Source organism: Lycorma delicatula, chromosome 6, assembly GCF_047948215.1.
Source record: "Lycorma delicatula isolate Av1 chromosome 6, ASM4794821v1, whole genome shotgun sequence".
NCBI lineage: Eukaryota > Metazoa > Arthropoda > Insecta > Hemiptera > Fulgoridae > Lycorma > Lycorma delicatula.
Genome location: NC_134460.1, coordinates 153,755,781 through 153,773,836, shown reverse-complemented (window position 1 = coordinate 153,773,836; position 18,056 = coordinate 153,755,781). Strand labels below are relative to the sequence as shown.

Genomic DNA, 18,056 nt, shown 5'->3' with positions numbered 1-18,056 from the left:
AAGTAACGCAAATACTGCTACTTTTTAACCAGACAGCAAAGCCTTCAAAGAAACAAAGGATGAAAAAATTCATGGCACTCAACAATTAGAATCAGCAAAGTTTATAAAGAAACATACACATTCAAACTAAAATTCACAGAAACCCTTTGCTAATGACAGCAGAGTTTACAGTACCCGATAAACTTAATGTACCTTACAGAATGATTTAAACACAGTAATTTAGATTTAAATGCAGTATTGCGCATTGTTGAACAGCTGTTGTTATTTTATTGCCCGATTTGAGATAACAATCTTCCGAATATTTTACTATATTTGTCATTAATAAAAAAATTATTATCTAAGTAATTATTATTTTACAAATTTTATATAATTTCCACTTTTTTTTTTAATTTTTTAACAGTAAATTTTGTTTTTACAAATTTTTATAAAACCAAAAAAGAAATTGGTGTTTGTTTACATTAAGTACTTTTCTGACAAATGTACTGTTTCTAGAAATAATTCATATTTTTCTAACTTTTTTAAATTTTATTCACCTTATCTTACACTGTTTTGTTCAAATTAAATTTAAAAGTTTATGTGTTTATTATCCGTTTAACAAAGTTATTGTAATCAAATACAAAAACAGGGATTTTTACTCCAATTTATTGGTTTTCAACCCAGATTTCTCAAAAACTACTGCAGAAACAGTTCTGGTACTTATTTTATTCAGTTTTTCAGTCAAAAACCATAAGAAATCTCTAATTCTGCCTCTCAGTCACTAGCTGTATATGTATTGTCACTAGCTGTATATATAGATTATGAAAGTCCTAAGAGAACTTTGTGACACACATCATATATAAACATCATAATAAATATCGTTATCAACAGCGGTTTATAAGTTTATATATAATATAATAATAAAAGGAAATTTGTAAAATAAAAATAAGAAACATTTTGGAATACATGAGCATGTATTTGAATATAGAAACATTAAAAAAAAAATTTAATTAAAGAAAGTTAGAAAACAGTGAAATGACAAAGGATTTTATGGTGAAATTACCAAAGGGATCAAATATTGAATGATTTATTATTTTGCTACATGGTAATTCGTATCCGACAAATATAAGACAAAGGTTTACTGTGGTGACAACAACATAACGGAACAATATAAAGTGTTGACAACAATATAACATAAAATGAACTAGATTTTAAAGGTGTTATTCTATACACAAAGTTATTAAAATTATTATTATAATATTTTATTGTACATTTTGAATGGTGTAGACTACTACAGCCCTTAACCACTAATAAACGGTAACAGTATGTAGTAAACTGCACCTGCTACTGAAAACTTAGGTGACGTACAAAAACCAGTTCATTAAACATGGCTTTCACCATTTCACCTTATTTTACAGCCTTCTACTTCAAACAAGATAATTCAGGACGATTTAGATTTCTAATTCTCGACATTTCAACGGCCAATCCAGATGTTGAGGAAAGATTCTGCTTACGATTGTTAAAATGAGTAATTTGAATTTTTGAGGGAATTTATAAATCTTATTTTCAAAGTTTTCAACAGTAATTTTATAAAAGCATTTTTTAGTAAATATTTTTTAAATCAACAAACTCATGTATGTAGTAAAATAAAAGGAAGATATCCACTCATTCTTAGTTTTGATGACTAATGCATTTTGGAGTACCTCTCTCATCATTTTTTACTTTCCCAACTGTAGTGATATATGCTGCTACACCTATAATGGGAAAATATATAGATTGGTAAAAAAAAAATCTTAAAAAATTGAACATTTTAAGTTTCATACCTGTAAAATATTTTTGTCCATCCTATTGCATTTAAAATTTAAAAATATTAATTTTTTAATAGTCCTTACTCTTCAGTACGTCTTGAAAAAAAAATCAGCCAAAAAGTTTTACCCTTTCCTAGAAAATTACAAACTTTGTTTATTTATAATTATGGCAGTATCTTTGAATTTTTAGACGATTTTAAAAAGTTACTTTTTTAAATTTATTACGACAACATTGTGGACTATTTTCATGGGAATATTACATGGGACTATTTTCTTAAAAATTCATCTTACTTGAATGCCTAGGTTTTCCCCTTGAGTATAATATTTTTGAGAGCCCCAAAAATAATTGAATTAAAAGCAGCAATTCTATTATAAAGATACAAGTAGGGCTTAATGTAATTAAGGTTTTGTAAAAAATGAATTGAATATACTTGACCAGCGTAATTGAGAAAATATACAATTCATTCACGGATTTTTTTTTTAATAAAAGCATGGTATTATATCATATAAAATGTTTAAAAAACTTTTTTTGAAGCCCATTTTTAAAAATCTTTGCTTATTATCTTCATATGTAATTTAATTTATATAAGATTATAACAAAAAGGTTGAGTAAAATATTAAGATAAATGAATCCAATATAACTTGAGTTAACAGAATTTTGTTTTTTAGGTAGCAAAATTAAGAAGGACAGATGAAATAAAAAAGACATCAAATGCAGAGTTAGAAGTCTAGGAAAGCTTTTATTATGAAAAAGTTTTGTGCCAAATTTTATTTCAATTTCTTGTTTGAAATTGAAGTTAGATTCATTTGGGTCAAACACAATAAATTTGTAGATTATAAAAATAATTCTTTCAAATATTTAACTAAAGGAAGCATTTACAATATTAAACATAAACATTCAGGAAGCTAAGAAAACAAATACTAGTAGGATTTGAAAACTGATATAACAGAAGATGTTAAAATTAGAAGGACTGTACAAAATTAGATTGCAGAGGAAGGAGAAAGAGTGAAAAAGAGAAGACAATACCAGTGTCAATGTATTAAGGCATCTACAATTATTGTAAATTTGTTTACAGAAGGAAATGTAGAGTTAAAAAAAAAATAGTAATAAATGAAAACTAGTATAATACATAAAACAAATAACTAAGGAAATAGCTATCAAGCCAAGTGATTGGCACAGAATAGAAAGCAATAGAATTGCACATTAATCCAGTCAAAAAACTGAAGACAAAAACCAAGCCAGAACCATCTGAATAGAAAATAGGGCAATTAATAATTTTCAAAACATTGCATTAATTTTAATAAAAAAAAAAAATCTTTTAGATAATAATAATAAAAATTCATGATCCCAGTTGACTTAACATGAAAGTATTAAAAATCAAGATTTTTCTCCAACACTATTGAAAAATGTAATTAATGATGATGAAATAATTAAAATATTAATTTCAGTAAGTACACAGTGAGCAAAATCATTATGAAAAGAAATTTCATGCAACAGAAGGCCAAAGGTAAAGATGATGATAATGAAGCTGTAAAAGAATAGAGTTTGGGGGGATGAAATCATGTATTACAGTTGTTATTAATGGAGTGGCTAAAATTTACATCTATGAGGTTTTTTAATGTACTGTGTGAAACAGAATCAGAGGAAGCGGGGAAGCGACTGAGTCAGAGAATATGGAAGTGGGCTCTTCTCATTATTTTAAACACACACAAATGAAAATGCTGTGATATCCAAACTATACAAGCCACACCATTTTTGAAATTGAAATTCTACACAAACGGGTATTGTGTAGGATTTCAATTTATAGTATAATGTAAAATATGTAATAATATATGTTTAAAAATTCACACAAAAAATTTCAAAAATTAATAAAAACAAACTTCTACTGCCTGAACTTGAGGAAAAATTACCTTTATTTAAATTAATTTTTGACTAGTTAATAAAAATTTATTCAAGATTTCTAATATCATATTGTAACAAATATTTAGCTCCTACCCCAAAATAAAGATACAAAAATCTAAGAAAAATAAATAAGTTTAGATTTTAGATTGTAAATAATTTCAATAATATCCTTAACATTTTATTAATTTTTAGTGCGGTAGTACGCACTGCCGGAGATTTTTATCCTCTTTTTAAATGAATCTGATCAGTTGATTAAGGTTTCAGGAGGTAACAAACACTCTGACAGCATTTTCTAGTACACAATGACTTAAGGAGGATGAGGAGGCTAGTTTAATCTGACAATACTTCGGCTACTAGCTTGGCTCTTAATACACACCTTTATACAGATGACAGGTACCTAGAAGGTCTGACATCTCAATCCTCATAGGGGAAGACACCCGCCTTGTGATGATTCTGGTCGCCACACCATCCATCCCATTCCTAGCCCTGATGGGCTTTAATGGGAGTCGTCATCAGACCCTCTAACTGATTACACCTCACAGTAATAAGCCAGGCCTTGGTTGGGAAGCCACCGATGTAAATGCCTTCATAGATATTTATATTAATGATTTTTTAATTCAGCTTTTGCCTTTGCTGCAGGCCTCTTCCAGACATCTTGACTGTGCTACATTGTTGCCCTTTGAACTAGCTAATCAAGTTCGCGGACGCACAAACCATGCGCCTAGTTCTACATTTTAGTTAGCTACTCGTGATTGTAAATGTCTTATATTATATGAGTCTATTTGGTAGATATAATGCATACCACCAGCAATGTTGATCGCAACAATGGAATTCACTCCTATTTCCCTTAATGTTGTCAGCTCTTTCTGATCTAAGCCTTCAATTAGATTAGAAGGTCTGACAGGCAACGTTATCATTCTATTAAGAAGCGACTACTTTGTACGCTGCTAGAAGGTGCCAGTATAGTACCGTACAAGGAACTGGGACAGCAGCTGGTATGATTCCCACAGTACCTATCTGAGGAATTAGAAGGGAAAAGTACAGAAAAAAAAAAATTAACTCGAAGAGGGATATCTCTGGTCAAAGTGGTTTCCATATGTATATATATAATGGATAAACACTTTCTCCTTTTAGCCTTTTCATATAATCTTTATAATAAGTTAAACAACTTATTTTTAACTGGTCACACTATTTAGAATTCTGCGCCTACCAAAATTAGTTCAAACTGTCAACCAAGAATTCAACAGGATTTCCATTTTTGTACATACATATGCACGTATGCGATCAGTTAGTCAGCTGTATTCGTTTAAATTAAGAGAAGTTGCAAAATCATTCCAAATTATGCAATAACATTTGGTCATATTATCCGATCGCAATACAAAATTAGAAAGAATTACTGTTGTATTGATTTTAACATTTCAATGTTTATATATTAGATAATACACGACCAAAAAAATTCTTAACACAAGCAATCACCGATGTAATCGCCTCACATAAAAATCGTATATAAAAATAATTTTTTACAGAAGACTTTTATTTAAAACGGACAAAAAGATAGAAAATCATTTTTTTCAGCCATCAAAATAATGCTGATTATGGGATTAAAAATAAAAGAATTATGAACAGCGGAAAAAGCTTTAACATTTGTTGAATCATTAGGGCCAAGCATAATGATGAATGCTCAATGCATTTACGTTTAGTCACTGAAGACAAACATTATTTTGAAGGCTTAAATAAAATTATTTTTTACTTTTTATTACAACAAAGCATTATTAAAAAACTATCTGGACTCTATAAAACCTATTTTACTACAATTTCAATTATTACTGATTGCCACACCAATATCAGTAATGAATTCATAAACAAAATTTTAAGTCAGTTAGATAAAGGGAAACAGTTAAACAATTTATTCCAGAAGGACATCCTGACCACGCAGGGGAAGACACCCACCATGTGACAGTTGTAGTCACCACAACACCCCCTCCGTGTCTTTACAGGAGGTCATCTTCAAAACATCAGCACAAGGCATCTCTCAGTCTTGTTCTTGCCTTAGTCAAAAAAAAATTTCACGTTAGTCTCAAACTAGACTGAGTAAACAAAATATGGAAAGAAACTGAAATCCACTACCTACCCAAAGGCAAAAGAGTGAGTTCAACATGCAATTACAAAAAACAAACCAAGAACTTAAAACTTACCAATTATAAAACAAACAAAAGAACACGGGAAGGCCCAAGTGGCATCCCAAATGCCCTCAGCAAGCCTTTTTTTTTTGCTAAATAGTGTATAAAATTCTCAACTATTATCCGATAATGTGAGTTTGATTAAATGTTTAATATATATATATATATATTAAACATATATCTCTCTTTTTTTTCTTAATGTTGTAGCATTTTTCCCTGAATATTTTAATGTTTAAAGTTTATTTTATTTCATTTTGTATTAGAAATAACTCCTAATGCAAAAAATAACTGCCTGACAGTTTCTGCGCGGAATGTAGACTCTAGGATGCATCAGTCAAATTTCAAAATGCAAAATGAAACTAGCAAATAAAGTCTAAAACACAATAAGTTTAATATGAATAATTAAATATACTCAGTATACCTCCATAAATAAATGGAGTGCATATCCTTAATCATTTATTTCTATAGTTTTTTCTTATCAGTTTAACTGATAACAATACATGACCAAAAAACAACATAAAGTTTAATAAACTTTGGGAACATGTTTTTAGTATCAGAACAGATATAAAGAAATATAAAAATTCACGTTTGATATTAATTATTATTTTATGATTAATACAGATTAAATAAAGTATGGGATTAAAGATTAGAGCAACTTAAAATTAAAAAAAAATCCTAAGAATTACTTTTTTTTTTAGTTTTGTATAAAATAAAAATCTGATGTGGACACGACATGACTTCCTTGTACGCCTATTAAATTACATATATACATTTTCAAAAGTACATAAAACTTTATTTCACTAATAAATTATGATTTTTTTTTTCATTTTTTTTTTTATTTTTATTATTACTGAATTATTATTTATTGTAAAATTTTTTTTACAATCAGAGGTTAATAATTATTAATAAATCAATATATTTAAATTTAAAAAAAAAGAAATGCAATCTGATTCAAACCAATGTGCCTTCCCCTTGTAAGATCCAAATTTATCATTAAATATTTCATATTAATTAAAATATTTCATTAATTAAAATTTTATTTGGCTATAACTCTAGAACCAATGAAAATAAGTACCACTATGATATATTGTTGAAAAGCTCACAATGAGGGCTTATTACTGCATTTAATAAAAAATATAATCATATCAGAAGCTACAAAAGATGTCATCAAAAAGAAGTGGGTATTCAGATAATATTTTAATAAAAGATGGATAAGCGAGTTAAACTGGTTCTAATCTTGACTTACCTAACTACACATTTATCTACCATCTACCTGATTTTATTTATTTACCCATTACAAATTTTTTTTTCATCAGTTTATTTAATAAAATCTTTTTCAGTAATTATAAAGTGGTTACAGTTATCAATGACCCTGATACAGTCATGTAATTTACAACTGGTGCAAGAGATCTGATTATAGAATGAAATTACATAATAAAAGCCCCAAATAACCACAGATTCTTTAAATATAAAGGCTACTATATTGACTGCTCGGCATAGTAAAATTAAACACGCTTACATCTGTGGTTCAATGTTACTAATTATTTTATTTTCAAGGATAAAGATATTAACAAAATAAGGGTAGTAAAGTTAAACTATGCTGAACAACTTGCAAACTTCTTGATATAATAGAACATTACTTTTTCTGAAAAATAAAAAGTATTTATATAGTTTTCATCGACTCCAGAAGTCTACTATTGAAACTTATAAAAATCACTGCTAACTTTATAATTAGTTACAGGATGCAGGAGAATTAAAGTAGTTTGTTGTGCATCGCAGAAATAAAGTGCCATTACTATAAATCAACGATCTATTTGTTTTATTTTCATCATAGAATACTATAAAAATGTATACATCTAAATGCTTACATTTCCATAATATTCAAGGTCATATATTATTCATAATTAAATTTTATCTTTTTGTCTGTGTTACTTCTGCTTATAATGAATACAAAGATAGCTTAAATGATCTGGCCAAAGTCATCATATGTAATTAGAAGGTCCAGCACAAATAAAATGTGCAAATACATTTACAAATTCAAGCGCATGAAGGCACACACACACACACACACATATACACATACACATACACACACACAATACCTGTTTGTTAAAAAACATATAAACATGTAAGTATGTATATGTGTTTGTAGATAAAAAGCACGTAATGAAACAATTACTACCAACAACTTAAGAACAACTAGGAAAAGAAAAATGAGGGGAAAGGAGCACGAGGGGGAAGTAGTGAGGGCATCTGTAGCAGTGATGGTATGTTGTAGCGAGAACTAGTGTAATTCAGAGGACTTGAGCAATTTTCATTAAACAGAGAACAACAGTATTCAACTTAAGTTCCCATTCTATAAGTGGCAAACTTGAAAGTTGTGTGTGTTTGTGAGTACATTATAATAGTTACTTCAGCTTTTGCTAGCCATTTTCAGACACAATATAGAATTTTTCCACCCAGACAAATGAAAAACAAATAAAAATGATATTTTTTTCATTAATGTCTAAAGACAAGGTGAATAAATCTAAAATTATATAAAGGTTTTATTTTTACTCATATAAATGTTTGCATTAAAACAGCACTGATTTACATCAGTGCTGTTATTGATGTTGTCATTAAACAACATACAGCTGTTATTAGGCAGTTATACTACAAAAAAATATTAAAATTACAGTGTTACTGCCAGTGGGATGATGAGTAATAAAAATAACTTTTTACTTGTCAATAATCAGATTTTGTTTGTCATGATTTAGTTACTTCTCTTATTATTCTTTTACTTGATTTAAAAATTAATTTTTTTTTTCTAAAAATACAGACTTCTCCATTTATAATATGATGGATCAGTATTCAAAATAAATTACATATTTATTTTGAATAAATATGTAATTTATTAATGTAATTTGTTAATAAGACATAAAAAAAGATTTTATAATTCACAAAACAAATTATAACTACCCCACCATATTTTTGCATTATAAATCAGTTCTGGTTTTATCAATAATTTAAATAAAAGATTTTATGAGACTGTGAAATATTTACCTTTCTCATATTGCTGCACTATAAGGGAGAATTTGAACATCCAGCTAATCACTCAATCAAACTGTATTTAGCTTTACTAATTTTTCTGTATCTAATTGATAATGACTTTTCACCAATTGCAAGCACACTCAAATTTCAATTTTTGTAATTTTAAAAAATATTTTTTAACATTTTCAACTTATAGATTTATTTCTATAATTATGTAGCAGAGTTCTTTGTAAATGTTTTTATTATACACAAACTCTATTATACATGAAGTTTAAATAGAATTAAAATAACTGATCGTAGAATTATCTAGTCACAAAGAATCTTTAATGACAATTATGTTTTCCTTTGCAATGATGTCTCTTACTGATAGTCCCACAGCCATCAAATTAATACGATACACACACCACTTCCAGGCAATATCTTATGTGGACACAACTGTCGTCAAATATACAGGTTGGGCGGGAAATTTCTTTACTCTAGTGATTAAATTATTAGGGTAGGTGCAGCTTACCTTCTATGGATCTAAAACATCTGTGTGGGTTCTACCATGTTCAAAGCACAGCTGTATGTGCCTCCATGTCTGATTGTTCATCCACAACAGCATATCAGGGATGATCATTTAATATGCTGACTGAACAGCTCCTTGGAGCTGCTCGTTGATGTAATTACGTTTTCAGATCTCTTCTTTTACAAAGCTCCAGAGTACATTATCAGGTGTGGTGAGGTCAGGGGTTATTGCTCACTAAGGTGATGGAGCCGTTAACTCTTCTGACCCACATCTAATCCAGCAATTCAGAAAAACTTCATCGAGTGTTTGTGGACATTTAAAGCAAAATGCGCTGGAGCACTGTCTTGGAGAAACATAATGATGTCAGTCATCCACTTTGCCATTAACTCTGGAAGTTAATTCATTGATCATTCTCAGACAACTTTGTTGATTAACTGCACCGTCAAGAAAATATGATTCAAGGAAATGTTCAGCTGTCATCTCAGTGCAACTCATAACATGAAGTGGATGGTGTCTGATCTAAAAAAAGTGAGGATTGTCTTTCACCCAGAAAAAACATTTTGGTCACAAGAGCTTCAATAAACCACACATTTGTCTGAAAACATAACATTTGTTTTATCATTTGCTCTCGGAAAACGTTCAAGCAATAACTGTCATGCATAAACACATCAATCAGAGTCACTGTCACTCAACTCATTAACTGTGGCTAGATGAAAACATTTAACTTTCAAGTCCTTTTGCATATGTCAGTATGCAAAATATCTACCTTGTATTATTGATCTTGGAACGCCTTATTCTGCAGAACATTTGCGTGTTGATTTCATCAGTGATTGTTGAATCAATGCCTCCAGAGTAGCATACTCTCAACTTGAGAGCTCAGTATCCCACTGCGTGGCACATCAAGAACACTTCTTGTTGCAAAGGCCTTCTTTCTTCTCCTATGTCAGTAAAGTTTGCCGTGATGGTGACGATTTTCCAAAACGCACTAAGAAGCTATTCATAACGTTTTTCCATGTTTTACCAGTGTATGTATGTTCGTCGAACTGCACACAAACTCTTTGACAAACATTCCTCAACAGTAAACGCACTTGTATCCACCATCATTCCACACTCGACTATACTAAGGTCATCCCACCATGAAGGAACAAACCAGATGATCCCCACCATGGCTTATTCTCTCCACTTTTCCAGCAGCAGTGAGTGAATCAGCTGCAGTAGAGCCTCATTAAGCTGGATTTATTACACTGTAAAGGGACTTCCTGGCCACATAGTACTACTACCCCACCTTACTTGATACTGAGATTTACCAAAATATCAAGTTTATCAGACTCTACTGTATTTCAAACAGGAAATACGAAAGAAACTATGAGAATGCTGGCAATAATCATCACATAAAGTTTTTTTATAAAATTAATTCTTAATTAGGAAAATATTACGCTTGCCTTAGTTAACAGTAAACTCTCATTAAACAAATTTCACTGTATACCTCTTAGTAATTAGTGGAATGAATTCTTGTAACGACTTACAAATTCTTGAAAATAAACATTTTTGTGTACTGTTAATCTTAATGTAACAAATATGACATGATTAAAATTTTAAGCTAAAAAACTTTTCTAAGCAATTACAAGAACACAGAGACTGAAAACATATTTATTTTGCTGACCTCCGTGGTGGTCTCAGCCTTTTATCCGGGATCCCAGATTTGAATCCCAATCAGGTATGGCATTTTTCACATGCTATAAAACATCCATTTCATATACCCACTCCAAGCTTTGAAATTATACAGTGAATTATTGATCGAAAAAGCAAAACAAAAAAATTAATCGTATAAATCCATTTCATTAGTGCCCCCCTCCCACACACACACACAGAGAGTGTGAGAGTGAGTGAGAGATGGGGGGGGGCAAAGTCATGTAAAGTAAAAGATAAATAAAAACATTTTTACATAAAATAAATTGCTTATTTAAAAATAACAATTAGTTCACAAAAATGAAATTAGTACTTAAAAAAACTAGTACAAACAATCAAATGTAATTTACTACAACTGATAAAACCTGATACTCCAATTAGGACTATTAAAAAAATTTAAACTTGCTGCTTAATCATTACTGAACTATGTAATAGAAGCTCAGAGACATTGATTATATATACAAGCCGTCTTTTAAGATGGCTTGCCTATAAAATGAATATGAACATTTTTTTTGAATTTTGGATTATAAATTTCAGTTTTTACTTAGCTAGATAGCCAATTTGTTTTTTTTTATTTTGCCTGGAAAATAAAAAAATATAAAATTTACAAAATAACAAAAATTCAGGTTTCTTTTACCTCGACATGTGGCCTTCGAGCTAACCACCCAATATGATGTAACTGTCCTATTAGATTTGCCAATAAACGGTTTGCTTCGTGAAGCGCTTTCATTGTTAATACATGCAGTGCTGAATGTAATGTATTAAACCAAACACCTGCTTCTGTTGAATCGCTCGCTCTTAAAATACAACTATGAACACCATCTGGAGAATGAAGTTCTATGGTGCGATTTTCTGTAATCAGAATATAAATAACTATCACCAAAAAGATTAAATAAAAAAAAAAAAACCTAGATTCTTAAAATACAAACAACATGTAATGTAACCCCCATGTTGCAAACCATATTTACTATGTTATATATAATTTGGTAAAAATTACAATGAAAAAATAAGTTGTTTATTCTGAAAGAAAAGAAAGACTATATGATTTCTGGTAATTATTTATAGATCAGAAATGATATAGAGGCTTGTGATCAGTGTTCCCTCTAATTTTTAGTGACCTGAGTACATATTTTTTTTTTTGTGTGTGCAGTTTATCAAAAATAAAAAATATTTGTGTAGCAATTAAAAGGATTTAAAAAAAAATTATAAGAGTAATCTAATATTACTGCACAACAAATATCTTGCCTTAAGTGGTAATTGCCTTAAAAAAGTAAGATAAGTTATCTTGATAAGTGGTAATCAACCACTTATCGCACAGCTCTGTAACATTCACAGGTAAATTAAATATAATTTAAAATTACAATTATATTTAAAAACAGCATTAGGTAAGTGGTTATGAAATTCAAATAAAAAAATTTCTAAATTTTACTGACTTACCTTATACAAACATAATCTGGTTCTAACTTTTTTCGACTGCAGGTAATTAACTCACAATTGTTTATTATTAATATTATTCTACATTTTTAAAAAATAATAAAAACATAAATAATTAGATAATTAAAAATATATTATTTTTCGGAAATCTTTCTTCTAAATTTTTGCATAGTAAATTAATAAATTTCAACATATCGCTTGTATTTACTACAATATTCTGGTCAGTAACTTTATGAAGAAGTGTGCTCATTTACTGCTCCAGACAATGTTGCCAATAAGATATTGTTCTTTTATTTCACTTATTTTTGCACAAGCAAATTGAAAAATATCGAGTGGTGTTAGCTCTTGGCGCTGAAATTTTGACATAATGCACCAAAATCTTGTAAAATTGTATTTAAAATTTCTAAATTACTTTGAAATTCAATATTTTGTAATTTCTTAAAACAGAATTTTGAAATTACATCATCATTATCTTCATTAAAGTAGTCGATTGATGCTTCATAATTTCTACTTATTGCCTTTACAGCAAAATGGTTTGATAACCACCTCACCTTGTTGAAAGCTACAGTTCATTTTCAGAAGCATCAATAATATTTTTAAATTTACTTCTCTTCGTTGTATATCTTGAGAATAGAGTATAAATAGTTCTTACCAGAGTTTCAATATCTTTTGTCACTAACTTCTATCCAAGTGTCAGAAAATTACAAATCTTCATGACCTCACACACAATATTATTGAACCAAATGCGGTACACTGTTCTAATTTAGCTGCTACACTGATTCTTTTCCCAACATCACGAAAGCTCCATCATATGTAAACATAACAAGTTTTTGTAAATCAATCTGGTTGTCTACATAAAATTGTAAAATTGCAGAACAACTGAAGAGGAATCGCAGGTCTGTAACTGGGTTAGTCCACCAAAAACAGTTTTATATAGATTTTCTAAATTTAAAATATAAAATTTAACATTTCATTGTAGAAATATCTGTACTTATCAATAATTAAGATATTATAATTATAATTTAAGATATTAAAAAGCGTCATTTTAATATCATTTATTGCCTCTTTTTTATTACTGTATTAACTACTAAAAATGAAAAGGTATAACTTTTACTCTGCCAACTTTCTGGTATTATGACGTATTTTGCCATGTGGTTATTTATCTCTTGAACCAAAAGCAAAGAAATATTCATTTTTATTGCTAATAGTAAATTATCAATTAAAATTTTTACTTCTTAAGGATTTGATATCTTTTTCATGTAGTCTTCTGGTGTTTCATTTAATAAATTTACTAAATCAATTGCTGATAATAAGACATTTTTACTTCTTAATTTTTGTCCCCTTTCTAAGTGGAATTTATTAATTAAACTGTGTTTTAAAAAATCCAATTTCCAAATACTGTCCCACATTTTTCCAGTTACAAAATCCACCTTATAATAATATAAAGGTGGATGTGCTTGCCCACATCCACCTTGTCCATCACGACAATAAAAATAAATTATACCATTTTATTGATGAAACGTAAATATTTCTTTTAACTTAATTGATATTTTATTATGACTTTTCGGAAAATCATTTTCCACAAATTCACTAGGCCATTCAACTTTAAATTCATTAACGGTTGTTTTTCTTTTTAAACTTCTTTCCATTATTAATGTGATATTTAGGGTTTTGGTAATTTAATTTATTAACAGACTTAGACTTAAACTTTGAACCCACAGGTTATTATTAAATAAACATTCAATATTATAAAACAACTCATTTATTGCATCAGTTATTTTAATGAAATTATTTCACCAAAACACTGATAAAATTAATATTTAATAAAAAAAGTCGATATCCCATAATTATAATTTTAACACAAATAAGACGTTGGCTTAAACAGTGATACAATCTTATCCACACATGATGCCATAAGCGTGACAGAGACTCCCAGAACTAGCAGCGCAGCTGTCAAATGAGCATCTCTATTCCACGGCCTCACCAGTCACCAATTATTGCAATCTACACATACTTTATAGCTGGTGATTAATTTGAACTTAAAATCAACACATCAATTTTTAATTTTTGAAGCACGTGCATGCAAAACGTTTTTGTGCGTGCAAATATATTTATGTGTACTATGTTTAAAATCTATATATGCGCACACACGGTCACAACTAAGAGGGAACAATGCTTGTGATAAATTTTATTCAAATTGGCATACATTAATTGTTACTTACAAGATGAAAAAACTACTTTGATACTCATGAAAATTTAATTACATAAAAAATTTTGACTCAAAACTTGTTCAATAATTACTTCTCTTTAAACGTTGAATGACTTAAGTAAAATGAAGTTTTTAATTCTACCAGTAAGTATTTGTTCATCCGTATTTAAGTCTTATTTTTCATTTAACAGATGGATTCTGATGTTCTGTTTTTTTTTTTTTACTGTTTATAGGGTGTTATACTGTGGAAGTCAAGTTTTTCCCATATGGTGTAAGTGAAAGATTTTTTTTTCCAAAAGATAAAAAAATAAATCTACTCAAACGATAAAATTAGATAAAATTAATCTACCCAAACGATTCACGATATTTTACTTTTTTTATCACATGCTTAATGAACGATTACTGTACCACAATTATTATTGGTATCCAATGTCAATAAATTATTTAAATTACTTTCGCATAACAATTTTTTTAAAAATGATTTTGAAAACACAAGGTAATAAATAGCGTTATATGTATTCCTATACTCACAGCGGCCGAACTTAAATTTGAAGAACTTTTATTACACAAACGATGTTTTGTATATGCCTATTAAAATGTTAAATAAAATTTAACCTAAAGATTATAGAATGAAATAAACATTTCTAAACAATAAAACATGAAATAATTTTTACCTTTGTATAAATAAAAATTGGGGTGACTAATTGTTTGTAAATGTGTAGTTTCCAGGAGTTAAATGAATACCCAAATTAATTTTCTATCCATTAAATTTTAATTTATTTTAAATAATGTTTTCATATTTAACTTCTATACCGTAAATTAAAATCCAAGAATAAGATTAGAATGCCGACAAAAGTGTCTAAATAAAATTGAAAATATAAATACCTAAAAAGTAACCGATTCTGAATATAGGTTCTGCAGGATCATAGAAAATTTATTACAACAACTGGTTAAAAAATTACGAAGAAATAATCCAATCGTTTTTATATCGATTACACGAGCCTGCAAAATTTGGATGTGGAATGTTTTTTAACTTTTGATAATTGATTTCTGTGCATTTTTTAGCACTGGATCCGAAAATAACCTTCATTTTTTCCATCACCTCAGTAGTTTTTGCAAATCGCAAATTTAAAAATTTGTAAAAAGTTGAAAAATTGAGAAAATTTGATCTATAAAATATACATAAAATGTTTTTTTTTTAAATATATAAATATAACATATTCCTTTTTTGGCTTATACTATGCATTCTTATAGCTAAACAATTGAATGGTCTGAAGAGGACGATTGGGGGGGGGGGATTGAAGTGACGAGTCAGTGGGGGAATTGGCCGACAAGTTATGACAAGACTTAACAAAAAGTAACATGTTTATTGGCAGCTATCTGCGCCATTCATGCACCGTGCAACTTCTATCAGTTTCCGGGCAATGATAACGCGCAGGCGTTTTACGCCCCCCCAAAAAAAACCAAAAAAAAAACATACTATCAGTGCTGTTTCAACCATCAGCAGCGTGTGTAAGTCGAGTTTTTCCGTCCTCTGTGATCAAACGTGATTTATTCGGTGGAAAATATATTTTCAGGCGTAAAGCAAACTTTCCGTTTTTAAAATGACTGCGAGAGGCTGCAAAAATTGTACAGATTCTTTTTGTTACATTTGTGGTGAGTTAATGGCGAAAAGGCAAAAAAGAAATATAACAAGTTTCGTTTGAACACATGTGTTGAAAATTCTTTCAACACATGTGTTGACTTAGACGGTGCTCGATGGATAAACAAGAAGTATTCAAATTTGGAGTTAAAATGGTGCGGCGAGAGCCACGAAATCACACCAATGATTAATACTTTTGTTCGACTACTGTTCACGTTTTCAATTTAAAGAATAAAAAGAGAAACGTACATTCAAATATGCAATCCACTTTACGCCCGACTTCTCATAGTCCAGACGTACCAGTGCCAATTTCACCAAAACGTTTACCTGAAATAGACGGTTCCACAAGTAAAAAAAGATAACATCGAGCAGTACGAACGCGGAAGTAGCTGCGCACCAGAGCTTTATTTAGTCTGAACTAAACGATTTGATTCAAAACTTACAAGTGACCACAGAAAATTCAGAACTGCTTGGTTTGAACCTTAAAGAGAAGAATCTGCTAGCAGCAGGCATCTCATTTTTCTGGTTCAGGTACAGAAAAAAGGATTTTCTTCCATATTTTTCGGAAGAAGAAGAATTATTCTTCTGCACTGATGCACGTGGACTTTTAACTCGATTTAACATTCCGTACGAAAGTAACGATTGGAGACTCTTCATAGATTCGTCCAAAAGAAGCCTCAAAGTTGTCCTTCTTCACAATGGGAATACGTATCCGTCGGACATTCCCGTCCATTCAAAAGAGGGTTACGATAATTTGGAATTCATTCTCGATAAAATTAAATACGATAACCGTAAGTCATAAGCTAATCGTAAGATTACATACGGCGATCTCAAAATAATATCGATGCTTCTACGACAGCAAGGAGGATACATAAAGTTTCCTTGTTTTTTGTGTGAATGGGATAGCAGGGACAGAGAAAACCATTGGATACGGAAAGATTTCCCAAAGAAAGCTTCATTAGAATCCGGAACCAAAAATGTGCTCCGAAAAGCTCTCATAGATCCGAATAAACTTCTCTTTCCTCCTCTGCATATCAAGTTAGGCTCGATGAAGCAATCTGTCAAAGCCTTACCGATAGAAGGTAAATGTTTTAAATACATCTGTCTTTAATAGTCCTGGCATTAAAAAAACAAATGAAAGTTGCAGAAAGAGAAGCCTGGGGAGCCTTTAAAGACATAGTAACCAAGTTTCCGTGCGATAAGAAGAATCCGAACTTCAAATAAATCGTCGAGAACATGCCGCAGAAGTATAAAAATTTAGGCTGTTCCACGAGCTTGAAGGTTCATTTCTTAAATTCACATGCGGATTATTTTCCTGAAAATCTGGTTGCCGTTAACGAAGAGATGGGCGAGTGATATCATCAGTATATGAAAGAAATGGTGAAGAGGTATCAAGGAAAATAAACAAATAGATGATGGCAGACGACTATTGCTGGATGTTACACCGAGATGAACCCTATACATAACAAAGAAGAATAGAGTATAAGCCGTCCAAAGAAACTTAGATACACGGAATAAAATTTTAAGTATTTTACATACTTCGTCATTAAGGGTTGGTAAAGAGGGGGAGTGGTTTCCAAAGGAATGAGTACCTCGTAAAAATTAATTAAATAAATAAAAATAAATTAATTTAAAAGTGCACTACAATAGAAATCAGACTTATTTTGTGGCAATTTT

The 18,056-nt window shown here is 29.8% G+C and overlaps 1 protein-coding gene across 2 annotated transcripts in view; it reads right to left on the bottom strand.

Annotated features, from left to right (window-relative positions):
• The window catches only part of Syn1 (Syntrophin-like 1), a 330,275-nt gene that overhangs the window by 18,820 nt on the left and 293,399 nt on the right, over window positions 1-18,056 (bottom strand). For both annotated transcript variants that reach the window (XM_075369801.1, XM_075369802.1), the window contains exon 3: window positions 11,732-11,946. In XM_075369801.1, coding sequence (XP_075225916.1) covers window positions 11,732-11,946 — 215 coding nt within the window. The remainder of the gene's footprint in view (window positions 1-11,731; window positions 11,947-18,056) is intronic.